The following is a 15,709-nucleotide window of genomic DNA, read 5'->3' as shown; positions in this document are numbered from 1 at the left end:
CACTGGCAGGGCTCCTGAAGCGAGCCAAAAGAGACGTTTTGCCCCCATGGTTGAGCGACAACGATCCAACATATAGTGACGCCATAGGAGTGCCCTGGGGGTGCCAGATAAGTATAAACTCGTTAATCAAGTGTTTTCGGGATTCGAAAGCATTTTCCTATGGATCACCCCCAATAAAAATGTTGACCGTATTAATTACGTTCATTACAAAGTCCAACGATTGGGTAATTATACAGTTAAATCATTTGCAGCGGTCCATGAACAATTGGCTGCGACGTCATTGATGTCGTTCCAAAATAGAATTGCGTTGGACATGCTATTGGCGAATGAACATGGTGTGTGCGGAATGTTTGGTGATGCATGTTGTACTTTCATCCCCAACAACACGGCACCAGTGGGGCGACTGACCCGGGCGTTGGAAGGACTAAGGACACTGAATAAAAAGATGAAAGATCATTCAGGTGTACGCACCGATATTTGGTCTGATTGGATGAAAACGTTCGGAAGCTGGAAAGGCCTCTTCATGTCTGTGTTTGTTGCTGTGGCTATTTTTATTGCAATAATGATTTTATGCGGTTGTTGCTGTATTCCATGTGTTAGATCACTCACTGTTCGGTTGATTGAGAAAACCGTTGGCCCGTTGTCACCGAAGGGCCAATATACCCTGGTGACTCAACATGAGCCGCGGGGGGGAAGAAAGGACCGACAGTGTGCTGGTCGCTGCTTGCTAGAGAAACTGGTGATGACCTCATAAATGAGGTCATGAGAGGGAATAAAGGGAAATGTACTTTCGGCAGTTTGCAAACATATTTGATTAAGGCTGCATTAGACATATATAATCATATCAATATAATTTCTAGTGTGCTCGTGTGGTGATTAATAAGTGGAAAGGAATGTGCAGGCTACAATGAATTTGTTCTCTACAAAGTATTGTGGAACAGGATGTCCAGACAGGGAGGATATCTCAAGGCCGGTGAGGAACAACTCGTCTTTGTGGTCCAGACACCTGTGCTGAGCAGGGGAAAAACCCAAACGAGGAGGAGACGACCATCGACCATCGACCATCGACCAATCACCACACAATATTTTGCATGCTTGAATATTCATATTGTGTTTCTTTAAAACTGGGCAACCCGGAAGAATGTGTTGTCTCTTGATGGTCACAAGAACACACGAATCTTAGTGTGAGGGACCCGGGGGACCCAGGCGCCTGTATTAGTTTGCTTTGTCAGGATTAAACAATTGGTAAATTCGGCCTAATTGATTTATTGGTCTTCTCTTTGACAGAACGAACTCGCAAAATTGTTAGGTGTACCAGTGTGTGGATTAGGACGTAACGATTCATGTGTTAAGTGTTGATCATAATTTGGAGTCAGATCAATAACTAAAATCCGTAGCCTAACAAGTAGAACCCTTTTTTTTTTTGCCATTATTATACAGGTATAACATTGAAACCAAAGGACAAATTTGTTTTCAGGCCCAAGCATTTGTTTAACAAGAAGTAAACAATTTCTTCCAGATAACTACAGTAAAATAGTAATTTTAATTAAATCTGTACAACAGGTCGGTGGACGATTCGGTCAACATGGGGCTGCGTACATCCTGCGCCACCTAGACACCCCAGCGACCAGGGACGTGCGGTCAGAGGAGGCAAGGGAGGCCACGCCTCTCCTACCATCATGAAAAGGGGAAAAACAAATTCAATTGTTTTTATTATAAAGTCATTTTCCTTTTAATTTCAGTAGTTTTGTATCATTTTGAACCAAAATCGCTGAATTTTTATAGTTATTTTAAAACCGAAGACGATTCGCTCGGAGGAGCCAACTTCCTGCCTATCCTCCTCTGAGGATTGCGTAATCACACGGCTGCCTATGTTGACAGGCTATGCAGTTAGACTGAACTGCTCTGTCTTTATGTCGCTGTTTAAGTGTTCAAACACTGTGGCTATATTAACTAATTTCCGTAGTTAAGCTGATGTATATAATATCTAGTGTTTTTTGTCATCTGTCTGTAATGTGTTTCTTTAGATGAACAAAACGGCTTTGAAAAGAGACCTTACGAAGGCTACGAAAAAAAGGTTCTCCAGCCTTATGGCAGGGAGTGCTAGTGATCCCGGGATGCTTCATGCGCCTACCTGTAGAATAAGAGATCTCTAGTTCAAATTTACAGTGAACAACTGAGGAGCAGTCGTCCATTTATTTCCTATTACATTCGGTTTTTTTTTTTCCCGTTTTTACATTTCGTTTTACAATGGAGGATTACATATCCAAACAATTTTCAACGATGTATTTTCGGTCGAAGCAGGAGGTCATCAGTAAAAGAAGAGCAACTCCGGAGTTAAAAGGTTTGATTCTGACAACGGGACTTAGGAGCATGTCTTTTCTAATGGAGTGGTACGCACGATCGAAAACAAGTTTTTGATTCCATGTGCTTTGTTGAGTGTTTTTGTGTGAAGACTGCTGATATGAGATTTTAATTAAAATAGTTCAAATTAAATAATGAATAAGCCACACTAGAGCACCGTTCCCCAACCTTTTTTGTGACACGGTTAGGTGCAGGACAAATTTTACCGTTGACGTCAGTCCCTCCCCAGTCATGAACCTCACCGCACGTCACTGCCAGGGACGTACACCAGGATCCTGTTTGTGGACTTCAGCTCGGCGTTCAACACCATCGCTCCCGACATCCTCCACCAGAATCTCATCCAGCTCGCGAAGCCTGCCTCCACCTGTCAGTGGATCACCAGCTTCCTGACCAACAGGAGACAGCAGGTGTGGCTGGGGACCATCACATCCGACACCCGGACCACCAGCACTGGCGCCCCCCTGGGGTGTGTACTTTCCCCACTGCTCTTCTCTCTCTACACCAGGGGTGTCAAACTCTTTTTTTTCACGGGCCGCATTGTTGTCATAGCTTCTTTCGGAGGGCCATTATGACTGTCAACCCAAATAAATGTATGAGCACCTCATATTATATACAGTAAAAGCTACAACACAAACTGACAAATGACTCATTTTCAAATCAGATGAGTAAAAACTGGTCAAATATAAAAAAAAAAAAGATATTAAAAGTGAAGACAATTTGCAATTCTAGTAATGACACGAATTTGATGCACAATTTGTCTTCGCGGGCCACATAAAATGATGTGGCGGGCCATATCTGGACCCCGGGCCTTGAGTTTGATACCTGTGCTCTACACCAACGATTGCTTCTCAGGAGACCCTTCTGTGAAGCTCGTGAAGTATGCAGACGACACCACTCTCATCGGACTGATCCGGGACGGTGACGAGACTGCGTACAGACAGGAGATAGAGCGGCTGGTCCACTGGTGCAGCCAAAACCACCTGGAACTGAACCGGCTCAAGACCGTGGAGATGACAGTGGACTTCAGGAGAGACCCTTTGCCACTTCCACCCCTTACCATCCTCAGTAATGCTATTCCCACCACAGACACCTTCAAGTTCCTGGGATCCACAATCTCCCGGGACCTGAATGAACCGGCCACATAGACTCTGTCTGGAAGAAGGCCCAGCAGAGGTTGTACTTTCTGAGACAGCTCAGGAAGTTCAACCTGCTACAGGAACTGCTGAAGGCCTTCTACACTGCCATCATCCAGTCTATCCTCTGCACCTCCATCACTGTCTGGTGTTAGAGTGAGCAACACTCTACTTCTTTGCAAGAACCACACGTGAGACAGTTTGGCCATTTTACACTTGCAAGCAGAGATGCCATCAGCACCCTGTGTGGTACAGAGATGCTTGAAAGAAGTCTGACTTCATCGGGACCAACCTCCCATCTTATCCAAGACTTGTACCTGTCCAGGACCAGGAAACGTGCACGTAACATCTCTACAGACCCTTCTCACTCAGGTCACAGTTTGTTCGAACTACTCCCCTCCGGACGGCGTTACAGAGCGCTGTACGCCAAAACCAGCAGACACAGACACAGCTTCTTCCCCCAGGCTGTTGCTCTGATGAACTCACACCACTCAGAGTCTCAGAGTCATCACTGGGCAATAACATCCTGCTCTTGCCACTTAAATGTTGTTAGTCACCTGAGTGTTGTTAGTTGTATGTTAGTTGTATGTTGTACAGAGACTGGGATCAACCGGAGTCAAATTCCTTGTTTGGCATGCACAAACTTGGCCAATAAAGCTGATTCAGATACTATAAACCGTCTTTTCCATGTATAATGCGCCCCCATGTATAATACGCACCCTAAAAATGGCATGTCGATGCTGGAAAAAAGCCTGTACCCATGTATAATACGCACCCAAATTTTGACTCCTACTTAAGTCCGTAAACGTAAAATTATTTCAGAAAAAAGATCATCTTTGGGAACAACCAGATGTTATTCTTCCGGTCAGTATCACTGCGCATGCGCTAACAAACTCGATAGCGAAGAAATGTTTCGGATTTGTGTAGGGTACATTGTGACAGCAAACGAGCAGGTGATCGAGCAAGCGTCTGATACGAGAGCATTGTGTTCGTATGGAGCGTGTTTGAAGTGAACAGCAGAGAAGAAAGGAACAAGGCAAAGTGTTGTGAAATAAAATATTACCTGTAATACGCATTTAGGTAGAGAACTGAACTCTCGCTCTTTATATAGCTGACGTGTCTTGCGCATCCGTTCTGCGCATCTGTAATGGCGGCCTCCGTATGATATCCGGTTTGCGATGGAGATTAAAAAACAAACAATATTTGACAATAACACACCATCAAGGATTGCACCATCGCATCAAACGATGTGTCGTCAATTATGAATTTTACTGACTAAGTGTGTTGGGCAGGATGGCTGAATGCGATGCGCGATTGACGTGTCTTGCGCATCCGTTCTGCGCATACTGTCATGGCGGCCTCCGTATGATATCCGGTCTGCGATGGAGATTAAAAAACAAATGATATTTGACAATAACACACCATCAAGGGTTGCATCATCGCATCAAACGATGTGTCGTCAATTATGAATTTTACTGACTGTGTTGGGCAGGATGGCTGAATGCGATGCGCGATTGACAACAAACAAGAAGAAAGGTGATTTCAAGTTTTATTTCGAGGGAGAGGAAAAAAAAAAAATAATAATAATAATCGTACCCATGTATAATGCGCACCCCAGATTTTAGGACAATAAATTAGTTAAATTTTGCGCATTATACATGAAAAAAAACGGTAGTGCGCCTCTGCAGCCTGACTCCGCTCTGTAGTGTCTTTTTCGTCTGAAGCCGTCATAATGCACTGTGAAAAAATTCATGAAGCAGTGAGGCCGTGAAAGGTGAACCATGATATAGCGAGGGATGACTGTAATAATAAGAGTTCTAAAAATATATTTACAGTATGTATACTTTAGCTACATCTACATATGTTACACACATACGTATCATATTTATATTATTTATACATTATTTTCTGTATGTCATTTATACTATTAATATAGTATTTACATGTTTAAAACTATTATTTAATGTTCTAATGATATGCACTTATATGGTTTAATATACATTTATTGACACACAAAACAATTCTGTATGTTAAAAATGAGAAGGTGACACTACTTCGCGGATTTTCACCTATCGCGGGTGGTCTTGGAACCAATTATCCGCGATAAACGAAGGATTACTGTATACCTGCCTTTTTTCCATTTGTGTTCCCGTGCTGTGCTTGTTTTCGTTGTAGTAATAAGTGAAAATCAAACATATATTACACTTTTGCGTATTCGTTCCAGATAAACGAAAAAGCTGTCTTTTGATTTTAGTCTTTTCGTTTTCAAACGAAAATCAAATAACCTGTCGCTTTTCAATTTTAAATGCCAGCTTCCAAACGTGCAATGCCCAAAAGACACGGACCGACATGTGTACACACCACTAGACCCCCCCCCACACACACACACACGCACGCACACTCACTCATTCTCCAAGGTCGACTTCAGAATCACAGTTGCCATGGTGATGGGAGTGCGAACGACCACTCACTCGCATGGTTCTCTCTCTTTCTCACTCTGTCTCTCTCAAATCGCCGTCGTCTTTCCAACAGGGAAGGAAAGCAAGTGCCTCTTCTCCATCCTTCTCCTTTTCTTCAACTTTGTTTCACGTTGCTTCTTTACATTTTGACTGACACCCCCCCTCTGTCCTCCCTTCTTTCTTTTCTCCGTCGATGCTGAGTGAGAGCGTCCGGTAAGGAGGCGCGAGTGGAAAGCAGAAGACAGGACGGGGAAAAAAAGAAAGGAAGAGAGCATGGAGGAGATCAAGAGCAGCTGAAAGACGCCAAGCAACAGCTCAGCAACCAACAATCACAAGTCGATCACGACATAGCATGGAGGCAAAAGGCAGGAACGTGCTCACAGGTAACACACGCACACACACACAAACTAAAACACGCACTCAAACATTCACGCACACTAATAGACGATGACTCACACACACTACACATTCTGAAGCGCACACTCACATGTTAATACACGACCACAGGCAGACGCACTTCACGCACATACATAGAAACACACACACATATCACGCGGAAACACGGGCCCTGCAAGCACGCACACGACTGACATACACAAAAACTTACATAAACAGTGTACGTGACATCCATCCACATTCGCTTCCGAAAGTGTGTCAGTGTGCTGTTTTGTGCGGCTGTTTTGTGTGAATGTGAGCAGAAGACTAATCACAATTTCACTCGGGATCAATCAAGTATTTAAAGTCTTAAAAGTGACATAGCTCACACACGTATGTGATGATGATTGATGATGATGTTGATGAGGGCTGGTCCTTAGAGCCCAGCTTCTTGGGGCGTCCGGCCCTGGCATGGTGTGAGCGCGGCATCCAGGTGCTGCTGACCAGCATGGGCGCCTTCGCCGCCTTCGCCCTGATGACGGTGGCCATCGGCACAGACTACTGGCTGTACGCCCGAGCATTCATCTGCAACAGCACCGCCAATTCGTCGTCGTCGCCGCAGGACGAGGGCGCCAGAGACAAGAAGGACCCCGGCGCCCTGACGCACTCCGGACTCTGGAGGATCTGCTGCCTCGAGGGTAGCGCCGTTTTCCGCTTGCCTTTGCTACGTGGGCGTATTATTGTACTGTAGGCGTGCGTTTGTGCGTGTACATGCACGTGTATAAATGCGTGCGCGCCCACTGTTGCCGTGATTGATGACATGTTGGAAGATGAGCCGTCCGGCCACATCTGATTGATCTGTTGCTCTTCTTGGTTGTCAGGCTTGAAGCGAGGCGTGTGCTCGCAGATCAACCATTTCCCAGACGACGCTGACTACGACCAAGACGCTGCCGAGTATCTGCTGCGTGAGTGACACATCCGCAGTGCACGCGCGCGCACACACAAAGAGCATAGGATGCGCAAAGGACAGAAGGGGGTGGTGGGCGGACATCAATGCACAAATGCCATAGTCGGCGTCTGCGTGTCAGGTGGGGAGTCTGGGGGTGCGGGGGCGCACACGCACCATCTCTAAAAAGCGCTAAGGAATTATTTTCAGCAGTGCTGGGAAGACGATGGTCTTGTTCTGCCGTTTTGTCAGTGAAGGGATGCCATTTTGTGAGACACACCAAACGTGTTGACATGTTAAATGTGAGGAGGATGGAGCACAATGTCATTCTTCCTCTTCCTGCGGCACATCACTGCGTCACTGTGGAATTTGTAGCTCAGGCAGTCGAGCGGGTCAGTCAGAAACCGAATGGTCGAATGGTTTGAACCCAGCTCTGTCTGAACCACGTGTCGTCGTGTTCTTGGGGAAGAGACTTCACACACTTTGCTTCAGGGACTACAAAGGAAAAATATCCCCTTGGCTAATGCATCTACAGAAAAGTTCATTGATACACTCTGTCCCTGTCAAATAAACAAACAAACTTTGTGCGCTACCACCTGCAAGAGCATCCACTAACAACTGAGTGTGTGTGCGTGTGTGTGCGCGCGTGCGTTTGTTGTGTGTTGTGTGCGCACACAGGTGTAGTGCGCGCGTCAAGCATGTTCCCCATCCTGAGCGCCGTGCTGCTTCTGCTGGGCGGCGTGTGTGTGGCCTCCAGCAGCTTCTACAAAAGCAAACGAACCATCATCCTGGGAGGAGGAATTCTCTTTGTGGCGGCAGGTCGGGAGTACACTAACATGTGCAGGACACACACGTGAGCCTTTGTGAGCCATTTACTCTTTTGTCGGTAGGCCTGAGCAACATCATTGGCGTGATTGTTTACATCTCGGCGGCACTCAGCGACATCTCGCCCAAGAAGGACGAGGACAAGAAGTGGCACTACTCGTATGGATGGTCCTTCTACTTCGGCGGGTTGTCCTTCATCTTGGCTGAGATGGTGGGGGTCCTGGCCGTCAACATCTACATCGAGAAGAACAAAGAGCTGCGGTGTCGCTCCCGCGTCGACCTCTTCAAGAGCACCACGCACGCAATGCTGCGCCTGCCCAGCTATCGCTTCCGCCGGCGCTCGCACTCCAGCTCACACTCCACCGACCCGCCTCGTTCGGTGGAGACCTCTCCCGTGGGGGCCAAGACCTTCAGCCTGCCCCCGTCTGCACCCCCCTTCTCCGTGGCCACCTTACCCAACCCTCACCATGGCGGAGGCGGCGACATATCCATGTACACCCTGTCCAGGGACGCCAAGCTGGGCAGCCTGGGTGGCGGTGCACCGCCCCTCTACGGCACCATGGACCGCGCCACGCTCTACCAACTGCACAACTACTTCCCCAAGGACGGCGGCAGCGGCGGCGGCACGCTCCCGTCGCACTCCAAATCCAACCTGGCAACCGCCGCCCAGAACGCCGCCCCGCTGAGCAGCGCCACCTCTGCGGCGGGCAGCGGTGCTCCCGCAGCCGGCGCTGCGCCAATGTCCACCATGGAGCGGGACAGAGGCAACGTGGGGACACTGGACCGCCTGACGGCCAAACGGGACCGCGACAGCAACTCGGACACGCTCAACAGGAAGACCACACCTGTTTAAAAAGTGATTGACCGAGCAGGAGCAAGGAGGCCTTCAAAATCCTGTCCTGACTTTTGGAACACACAGCAGCCATAAGTATTTCAACATCTGACAGATGGACTAAAACAGCCACACACATTACGAGCGCAAGACGAGACCGCTGCGTCCGCCTACTTTCTTTTCTCCTTCTCTCAGGAACACAACAGCGATTGAACATGACACGACGAAGGTGACGTTATCGCACATGGTCTGGTGTTGATGACATCACACTCGTTTGCAAAATTATCAACGGGCCGATTGATAGTTGAGGCAGTTTTTGGCTTGCCCCCCCCCCCCCCCCCATTCAAGCGTTAACGCCAGCATTCAAGCCTCAAACGGAAAACGTTGTCCTCACTTGAAATGCCGAGCACCACATGATAATCGTATTGATCGTATTCTTCAAAATCGTCTTGGTACCTTCCAAGGACTTTCTTGTTTTTGGTATTTGAAACAAGTAAGGGACTTAAATTTAATTCCTTTGACATATTCTGTTGTACTTTTGTCAAAACTTTTTTTGATGGGCTGTTATTTAAAAACTTGTAATTTGTGGTCTCAGTGGAGTCATGTTGCCAGGTGATTGACTTTTTAATGAGCTCATATTCAACTTCAACTCAATATGATGGATTAGGGTTATGTACACATGACAACGTATGTGTACATATATTGACACATACACACATACACACACATACACACACACACACATATATACATTTATTAATGTGCGTCAGTGCCAAGAAGGGGAGCTTGCTTGTCGTTTGAGCTTCCCAGTACGTATTGAGTCAATCTGATTCATTTCAAAGAGACACCAGGAAAAAAAATCTATCAGCGCCATTTCTCAGCCACTTTGGCTGAAAGAATGAAAGAAAGCAATACAACTCTGAATAGCGCTAGGATGAATATTGAAAGAAATGTATAAATCTACATATATACAAGTCTACCGTTGATATTCAATAAAGTTGTTCAGGAACAATGTGTCATTTACACTTCATTTGCAGGAAGTCCAATCGGGGTCAAGCAAGGATCACCAACTTTGGTCCTCGTTTTACACGTCTACCTCCTCCAACAAATACAAGTGATCAGGAATTGTTATCACCAATTGTCATCTGGAATACTCTGTTTTGTTGTGAAAAGAATTTTGAAACACGCTTTCGTCTTGTACACATTTATGATCGTCTTATACACAGACGCTACAAAGATGACGCCGAACACAGCAAAACCAATTTGGTGCCGAAACGCATCCAATATGCACAAAAGTATGTTTATGTATTTGATATCTAAGACTTCGAAGACTTTCTGTTCTCTCCATCAGCTCGCTAGCAATGCAAGCAAGTCAGGTCGAACTCGCAAATGACGAGCTTCCAATTTCAGACGCCGGACGACTGAAGCGAGGCAGGATCGTTTGCGTGCTTAAGACTTTTTTACAGAGGCGAGCGTGGACGTGCATCGTCTTGCCTCCCATTTGTCAGATGTGGCGAGCAGAAACAAAAGCGAATCAATGGCCGTGTCCAAATTCAAAGGCGGACACAGCAAGCGATTGAAAAAGTAGTCCCGAGAAAATGTTTTACTCGCAAGAAAAGGTTTGAGTTCTGAGATGAGAAGATCGGCTTTCCCTACACTGCGAGTGTCACTTTAGGCCCACTAATCCTCAACTCAACTTTCCTGGTAAACTATTGTGTTCTTTGAACAACACAGAACTCACCCCACCCAACTTGTAGGCATGTGTCAGTAAGCTCACGAGTAGCTACGAGACAACATCGAGTGCTTCACTAGTAGTTGGAGGGTGCAAAGTTTTTCCTCACTAGCACCAAGCCCAAAAGGTGCGCCAGGACATGGACTCCAAATGGATCTCTTGGAGAATGAAGGATGCTACTTGTGCATGACACATGCCGACGGTTGGGCCTCGTCATGCAGCAGAGGTGATACTTCATTGAGGTTGGAGTAGGCCAAAAGCGCCATTGGTAGTGCAGGAAAAGCTCATGTGGTTCTACTAGAGCGCTGAATTGTCTGTCGAGTGAGGGAGGAGATGCGAGGCGTGTAAAAGTCTGTCAAATGGACAATTCAGCACTAGTAGCAAATGGAATCAATGCGCTTTTGGAGTATGTCGACCGTGGTGACGTCCACGCCAAGGCGGCTGCGGCGATGCCACGTGCGGTAGCGCCACCCCGCCACTAGCTGGCGGCGCTGTGGCACCTCTGCCAGGGGCTGAAAGGAAGCGCCAGCAGCAGGAAGAGAAGCCCGCCCACAATCAAGATGGCGCCGGCGCAGCCCACGCACGACACAGACCAGGAGAAGTTGTGGTGCAGCGGCACCAAGTGGTCGCTGGCCAGGAGGGACCATACCGACTGCTGGAAGACCAGCAGGGACAGCAGTGCCAGCACTCCTGAGGGGGAAAGAGGGGGCACAAAAACACAAGATGCAGTGCCGCACGCAGAGCAGACAACGGCTCTGTCCTGCGCCGCCCTTACCAGAAAGGACGAAGCAGATAGAGGCGGGCTTGAGGAAGAAGACTATTTCCTTGCTGAGTGCCATGGTGATGCAGATGGCGCCCATCGCCATCAGCACCACGCTGAAAAGCGCCAACATGGCCGATGCCATGCTCAGGCCTGCCACAAATATGGGAAGCTGTCAGCAAAAGGTAGGCCGGGATGAGGCCTTTCAATTGGCGCATCCTGACTGACTTTTGTGCGTGGTCTTGTGGAACATGACGGTGTTCTCGCCCGTTGTGAAGAACTTGAAGTACGTGCAGTTAGACTCTGAAAGAAACACACCTCAAAAACGTGATCCAAATCGAATATTTGAATGATTTTCGGGAAATATTCAAACTACCGTAATGTTCGGACTATAAGTCGCGTTTTTTTTCATAGTTTGGGTGGGGGGGCGACTTATAATAAGGAGCGACTTATATGTGGTTTTTTTTCAAAAAAAAAAAAAAAAAAAGTGAAGCCGCGATAAACGAACCGCGATGTAGCAAGGGATTACTGTAATTTTAATTTCAAGTGACGTCAGCAGCGCGACACGGCGTGGCGCGGCGGTTGTTTACAAAAAGTACAAAGATTGATCACGGGATGACGAAGATGACGAAGGGCCCCACGTACTACCGGCATCATTAGCGGCTTTGTTTCTAAGTGACACGGAGGACGAAGAGTTTGAGGGATTTAAGGATTTGGAGTGACACAGAAGGTTTGAAAAACTATTATGGCTTTTACGCACGCCCGGTCCTACTCTACAGAGCTCTCTTTCACCTCCGTGGATTGAATTCGGGGGCCGGCTCTCGGCCGGGTGGCTGTCCAGGGACGGTGGATGGGGCTCGGACATGGCTTTTACGCACGCCCGGTCCTACTCTACGGAGCTCTCTTTCACCTCCGTGGATAGAAGTCGGGGGCCAGCGCTCGGCCGGGTGGCTGTCCGGGGACGGTGGATGGGGCTTGGTCATGGCTTTTACGCACGCCCGGTCCTATTCTATGGATCTCTCTTTCACCTCCGTGGCTGGAAGTCCACGCCGCCACACGCCTGGAAGTTTGTTTTGTTAAATAAAGAGCCGTTTACCAAACCCACGTCTTTCCTTGTACTTTGTTAACGCTACAATCTAGTTATTTACTAGATCTGTGGAATAACGACAAGGCTACGTCAGGGCGCACGCGCGGCGTTGTTGACAAAGGACGAGGAATTTGATCGATGGATTTAATGATTTAGAGTGCACAGATGGTTTGATAATATTATTGCTTATATAATAGTTATTTGATATCTAATTTATATATCGTTATATGGGCCTGTGGAATATTTTGAAGTGCAAGCGCCGTCAGCGGTGCGCACCCATTGTTGACAAAGGACGATCGATGGATTTAATGAATTGGAGTGACACAGATGGTTTTATAAACGTGTTATTTATGTAATAGTTTTTTTATAACTCTGAATGTTACGTCAGGCCCGTTCTCAGCTCTTCGTTTGTGTTTATGTCACGTTAGCATACCTATCGTTTAGCCTGTTGTTGCTCGTTCATGTCTGTTCTTGGTGTTGGATTTTGTCGAATAAATTGCCCCCCAAAATGCGACTTATACTCCGGAGCGACTTATATGTTTTTTTTCACTTTTTTGGGCATTTTATGGCTGATGCGACTTGTACTCCGGAGCGACTTTTAGTCCGGAAATTACGGTATTCAAAATACATTTTACAAAAAAAGAAAAAAAATCTAAATAACATCATCAAAAGACATTAATTCTCCCCAAAAATTAAAAGGGCCAAAGTTGTTTTCAGGCGTGAAAGCGCACGTACCTCCAGGCAGCTCGGCGGGCCCGCAGCTCTCCCTGTCGGGGTCGATGTCAGCCACCCACAGCGTCTTGCTGCAAGCCTTCCACAGGCCGAAATGCATGGCCGGACATGTCTGGGCACACAAAGTCAGGCCACCAAACACAACTCCCACCAACTCCCCCGGGCTCACCTGGTTACCGTAGAAACTCTTGGGTGGCGCCAGCTCCACCCAAAACTCGGTTCCCACGCCCAGCACGGTCAGGATGACGCCCACGATAGCCACGAAGAATGCCAGCTTAATCTGCGCGCAGTGCACACCACATCTTTCAACAACTAGAAAGAAAAGCCAAGTGGCCAAACGGCAACGCACCTTGCCTTCCTGTGCCTCTGTCATGGCGTGGTGTCCGGCCCTGCGGCGTTTGTTGCCGCCGAATGTGCTGCGTCCACTCATGAGGCCCGCCAGGCCGCCCATGCCTTGGGCTCCCCCGCCGCCGCCCACGACTCCCACCGAGTGGGCAGCGGCCGGGCCTACCGCACGGCCCTCCTCGTCCGTCACCAGGAAGGTGGACCACATCATCAAAGCCAAAATTTGAAAGCAACTCTCAAAAGGCAAAAAATGATCAAAACATCAAAAAACAATTCACAAAAAAAAAGCAAAAGACTGCGCGAAGGAAAAAGCTCGTTTACAAAAACGTCAGCAGATGCGTCATACAGCGGACGTGCGCCTTTTGGTGAGGACAAAAAGGCAGCTCGAGCAAAACAATCATGGTGACCAAATCGTGAAGGGAACCTTCAGCAACAGACTGATGCTCCCTGGAAGACAAAACACAAGAAAGGTTACGTTTATCCAACGGGAAGACGTCTAACCAACCTAGAGTATCAATTAGGAGCAAATGAGCCGAGGCGAGAAGCGGGCAGTTGCTGCGGCTTCTGGTGTGTCTCCCGAGCGAGCTAATTTGAGGAAGTTATGCCAGCTGAACGTCTCATCTCAACGAGCTGAAATCAAAAGCGGAGGGGCGCTATTTCGGGAGCGCGTGGCTGCGCTGCCTCGGTGGTCGGCGACCTGTCCTCCCGCGACCACTTCACAACTTTCTGCAGCCGGGAAAAGAAAAAGCCAAAACCATCACCGTGGCAAATAGGAACATCGTCTGTCATTTCAACGTTTCAACGAAGAGGCGGTCTACACTATGAACTGTACATCGGCTAAGCACAGGCCACATACAGACAAAAAATGGAGCGGTCGACCGGTCAACGACAAGCATTGGATCGGTCGCCAGTGAGTCGTATGGAAACCGAGATTATTTGTGTTAGCAGCAACAGACACTCAAACTAGAAAACCAACAACAGCACGTTATTGAAATCAAAGCAAAATGCTGCTTAGCCAAAGTCCATCTAGCAAAAGTCGTCTTATGTTTGCGTTTTTGTCGATGGATAGCATGGACGGGCTTTGAAGTGGGCGTCCTACACTATTCATGGAAAAGGAGGAAGGTATTTTGCAACTCGGACTTGACTTCATGACAATCGTCGGTGAGCTTTCGTTTGAGCGCCAAAACGTGACTTAACGATGACAAAGCGGCTTTCAAAACAACAACTGGGGAAAGCGAACAAACCCGCTCTGAAAACTCATTTGAAAAATAAAGCCCCAAAGCATTGCAAGCCGGAGCGGTCGCCGGGCAACACCAGGGTACCGGTCATCAACCAAGGTCAGGGGCACATCGAGATGAGACCTCAGGCGACAGGTTGTCGGGCATCGTTGCCGCAAAACTCTCCGGAAGCCAACATGTGCTCAGAGAGCCGCGTGTTTTTTTGCGCCACGCCAACATGCAAAGGGAACGCGGAAGCCATATTCCAGTGCAGAACCCTCAAATGTCATGCACCCTTGCACAGCACGGCCAATCCACTTCACGGCCATTCCACTTCACGCACTCGCTTACCTGAGGTGGAAGCGCGTCGGCATCTGACAAAGAGGAAGCCGGCGATTAGAGCGACGGTGGTCGGCGGCGGCGGCGGCAAACGCCCCGTGACGTGTCAGGAGGCTCAAAATATCCATATCAAGCGCTCGCTTGCTCCAAATATAGGCCAGCGGAAAGACGCCCCGTGGGAGCCATCTGAAACGGTGCCAGGCGGGGGGCCGCCGCCACCACGGCCCCCCGCTGGCCAACCGCCACCTCGTTGCGATATGAGCCGTTTGGTCAATTTTTCCACTTTGACTTTCGAGCAAATATTTCAATACAAGAGACCCGACTCTGCCGTTTTTAAGGTACAAGCCAGGATGATTCTTTTATCAAGTCAAGTCAGTCGCTCATTTATGAGTTGTTTTTGTTTTTTCACTGACTGGGTAGCAAAAACTTTGGTCCCGGAACGACTTGGACCCTTATCTCGGGGCGCCGATGAAGTCTCAAGCCCGCACAACTTGCAATATAGAAACGTCATTTCTGCATTTTTCTTTTTTGGCTGCTGGAATCTCAAACTTTCAATATTGCTG

At 47.9% G+C, this 15,709-nt stretch overlaps 3 protein-coding genes across 5 annotated transcripts in view; 2 read left to right on the top strand and 1 right to left on the bottom strand.

Annotated features, from left to right (window-relative positions):
• znf704 (zinc finger protein 704) overlaps window positions 1-3,520 on the top strand; it is a 65,595-nt gene extending 62,075 nt beyond the window's left edge. The window contains exon 10 of the transcript XR_005099386.1: window positions 3,217-3,520. The gene's annotated coding sequence lies outside the window, so the exon portion shown is untranslated. The remainder of the gene's footprint in view (window positions 1-3,216) is intronic.
• Window positions 3,521-5,581: 2,061 nt separating this feature from the next.
• LOC119130272 (voltage-dependent calcium channel gamma-4 subunit-like) lies at window positions 5,582-9,016 on the top strand. The gene is made up of 5 exons (XM_037264056.1): window positions 5,582-6,339; window positions 6,772-7,029; window positions 7,213-7,296; window positions 7,956-8,096; window positions 8,168-9,016. Exons 1-5 carry the CDS (start codon window positions 6,309-6,311, stop codon window positions 8,953-8,955), a joined length of 1,302 nt encoding a protein of 433 aa, XP_037119951.1. The 5' UTR covers window positions 5,582-6,308; the 3' UTR covers window positions 8,956-9,016.
• A 523-nt stretch (window positions 9,017-9,539) lies between these two features.
• On the bottom strand, window positions 9,540-15,272 carry LOC119130339 (voltage-dependent calcium channel gamma-6 subunit-like). Of its 3 annotated transcripts, XM_037264164.1 has the most exons (8): window positions 15,158-15,272; window positions 13,912-14,029; window positions 13,595-13,823; window positions 13,415-13,525; window positions 13,249-13,357; window positions 11,655-11,729; window positions 11,442-11,579; window positions 9,540-11,356 (listed from the first exon to the last, which is right to left on the bottom strand). In XM_037264164.1, the coding sequence occupies exons 2-8, from the start codon at window positions 13,989-13,991 to the stop codon at window positions 11,145-11,147; spliced, it is 954 nt and encodes a 317-aa protein (XP_037120059.1). In that variant the 5' UTR covers window positions 13,992-14,029; window positions 15,158-15,272; the 3' UTR covers window positions 9,540-11,144. The 3 variants fall into 3 exon arrangements, with proteins under 3 accessions (XP_037120059.1, XP_037120061.1, XP_037120060.1); XM_037264166.1 differs by lacking the exon at window positions 15,158-15,272 and having other exon boundaries at window positions 13,595-13,825; window positions 13,912-14,027; XM_037264165.1 differs by lacking the exon at window positions 15,158-15,272 and having other exon boundaries at window positions 13,595-14,027.
• Window positions 15,273-15,709: the final 437 nt, after the last annotated feature.

This window comes from Syngnathus acus, chromosome 11, assembly GCF_901709675.1.
Source record: "Syngnathus acus chromosome 11, fSynAcu1.2, whole genome shotgun sequence".
Taxonomy (NCBI): Eukaryota; Metazoa; Chordata; class Actinopteri; order Syngnathiformes; family Syngnathidae; genus Syngnathus; species Syngnathus acus.
This window is presented reverse-complemented; position numbering and strand designations above follow the sequence as displayed.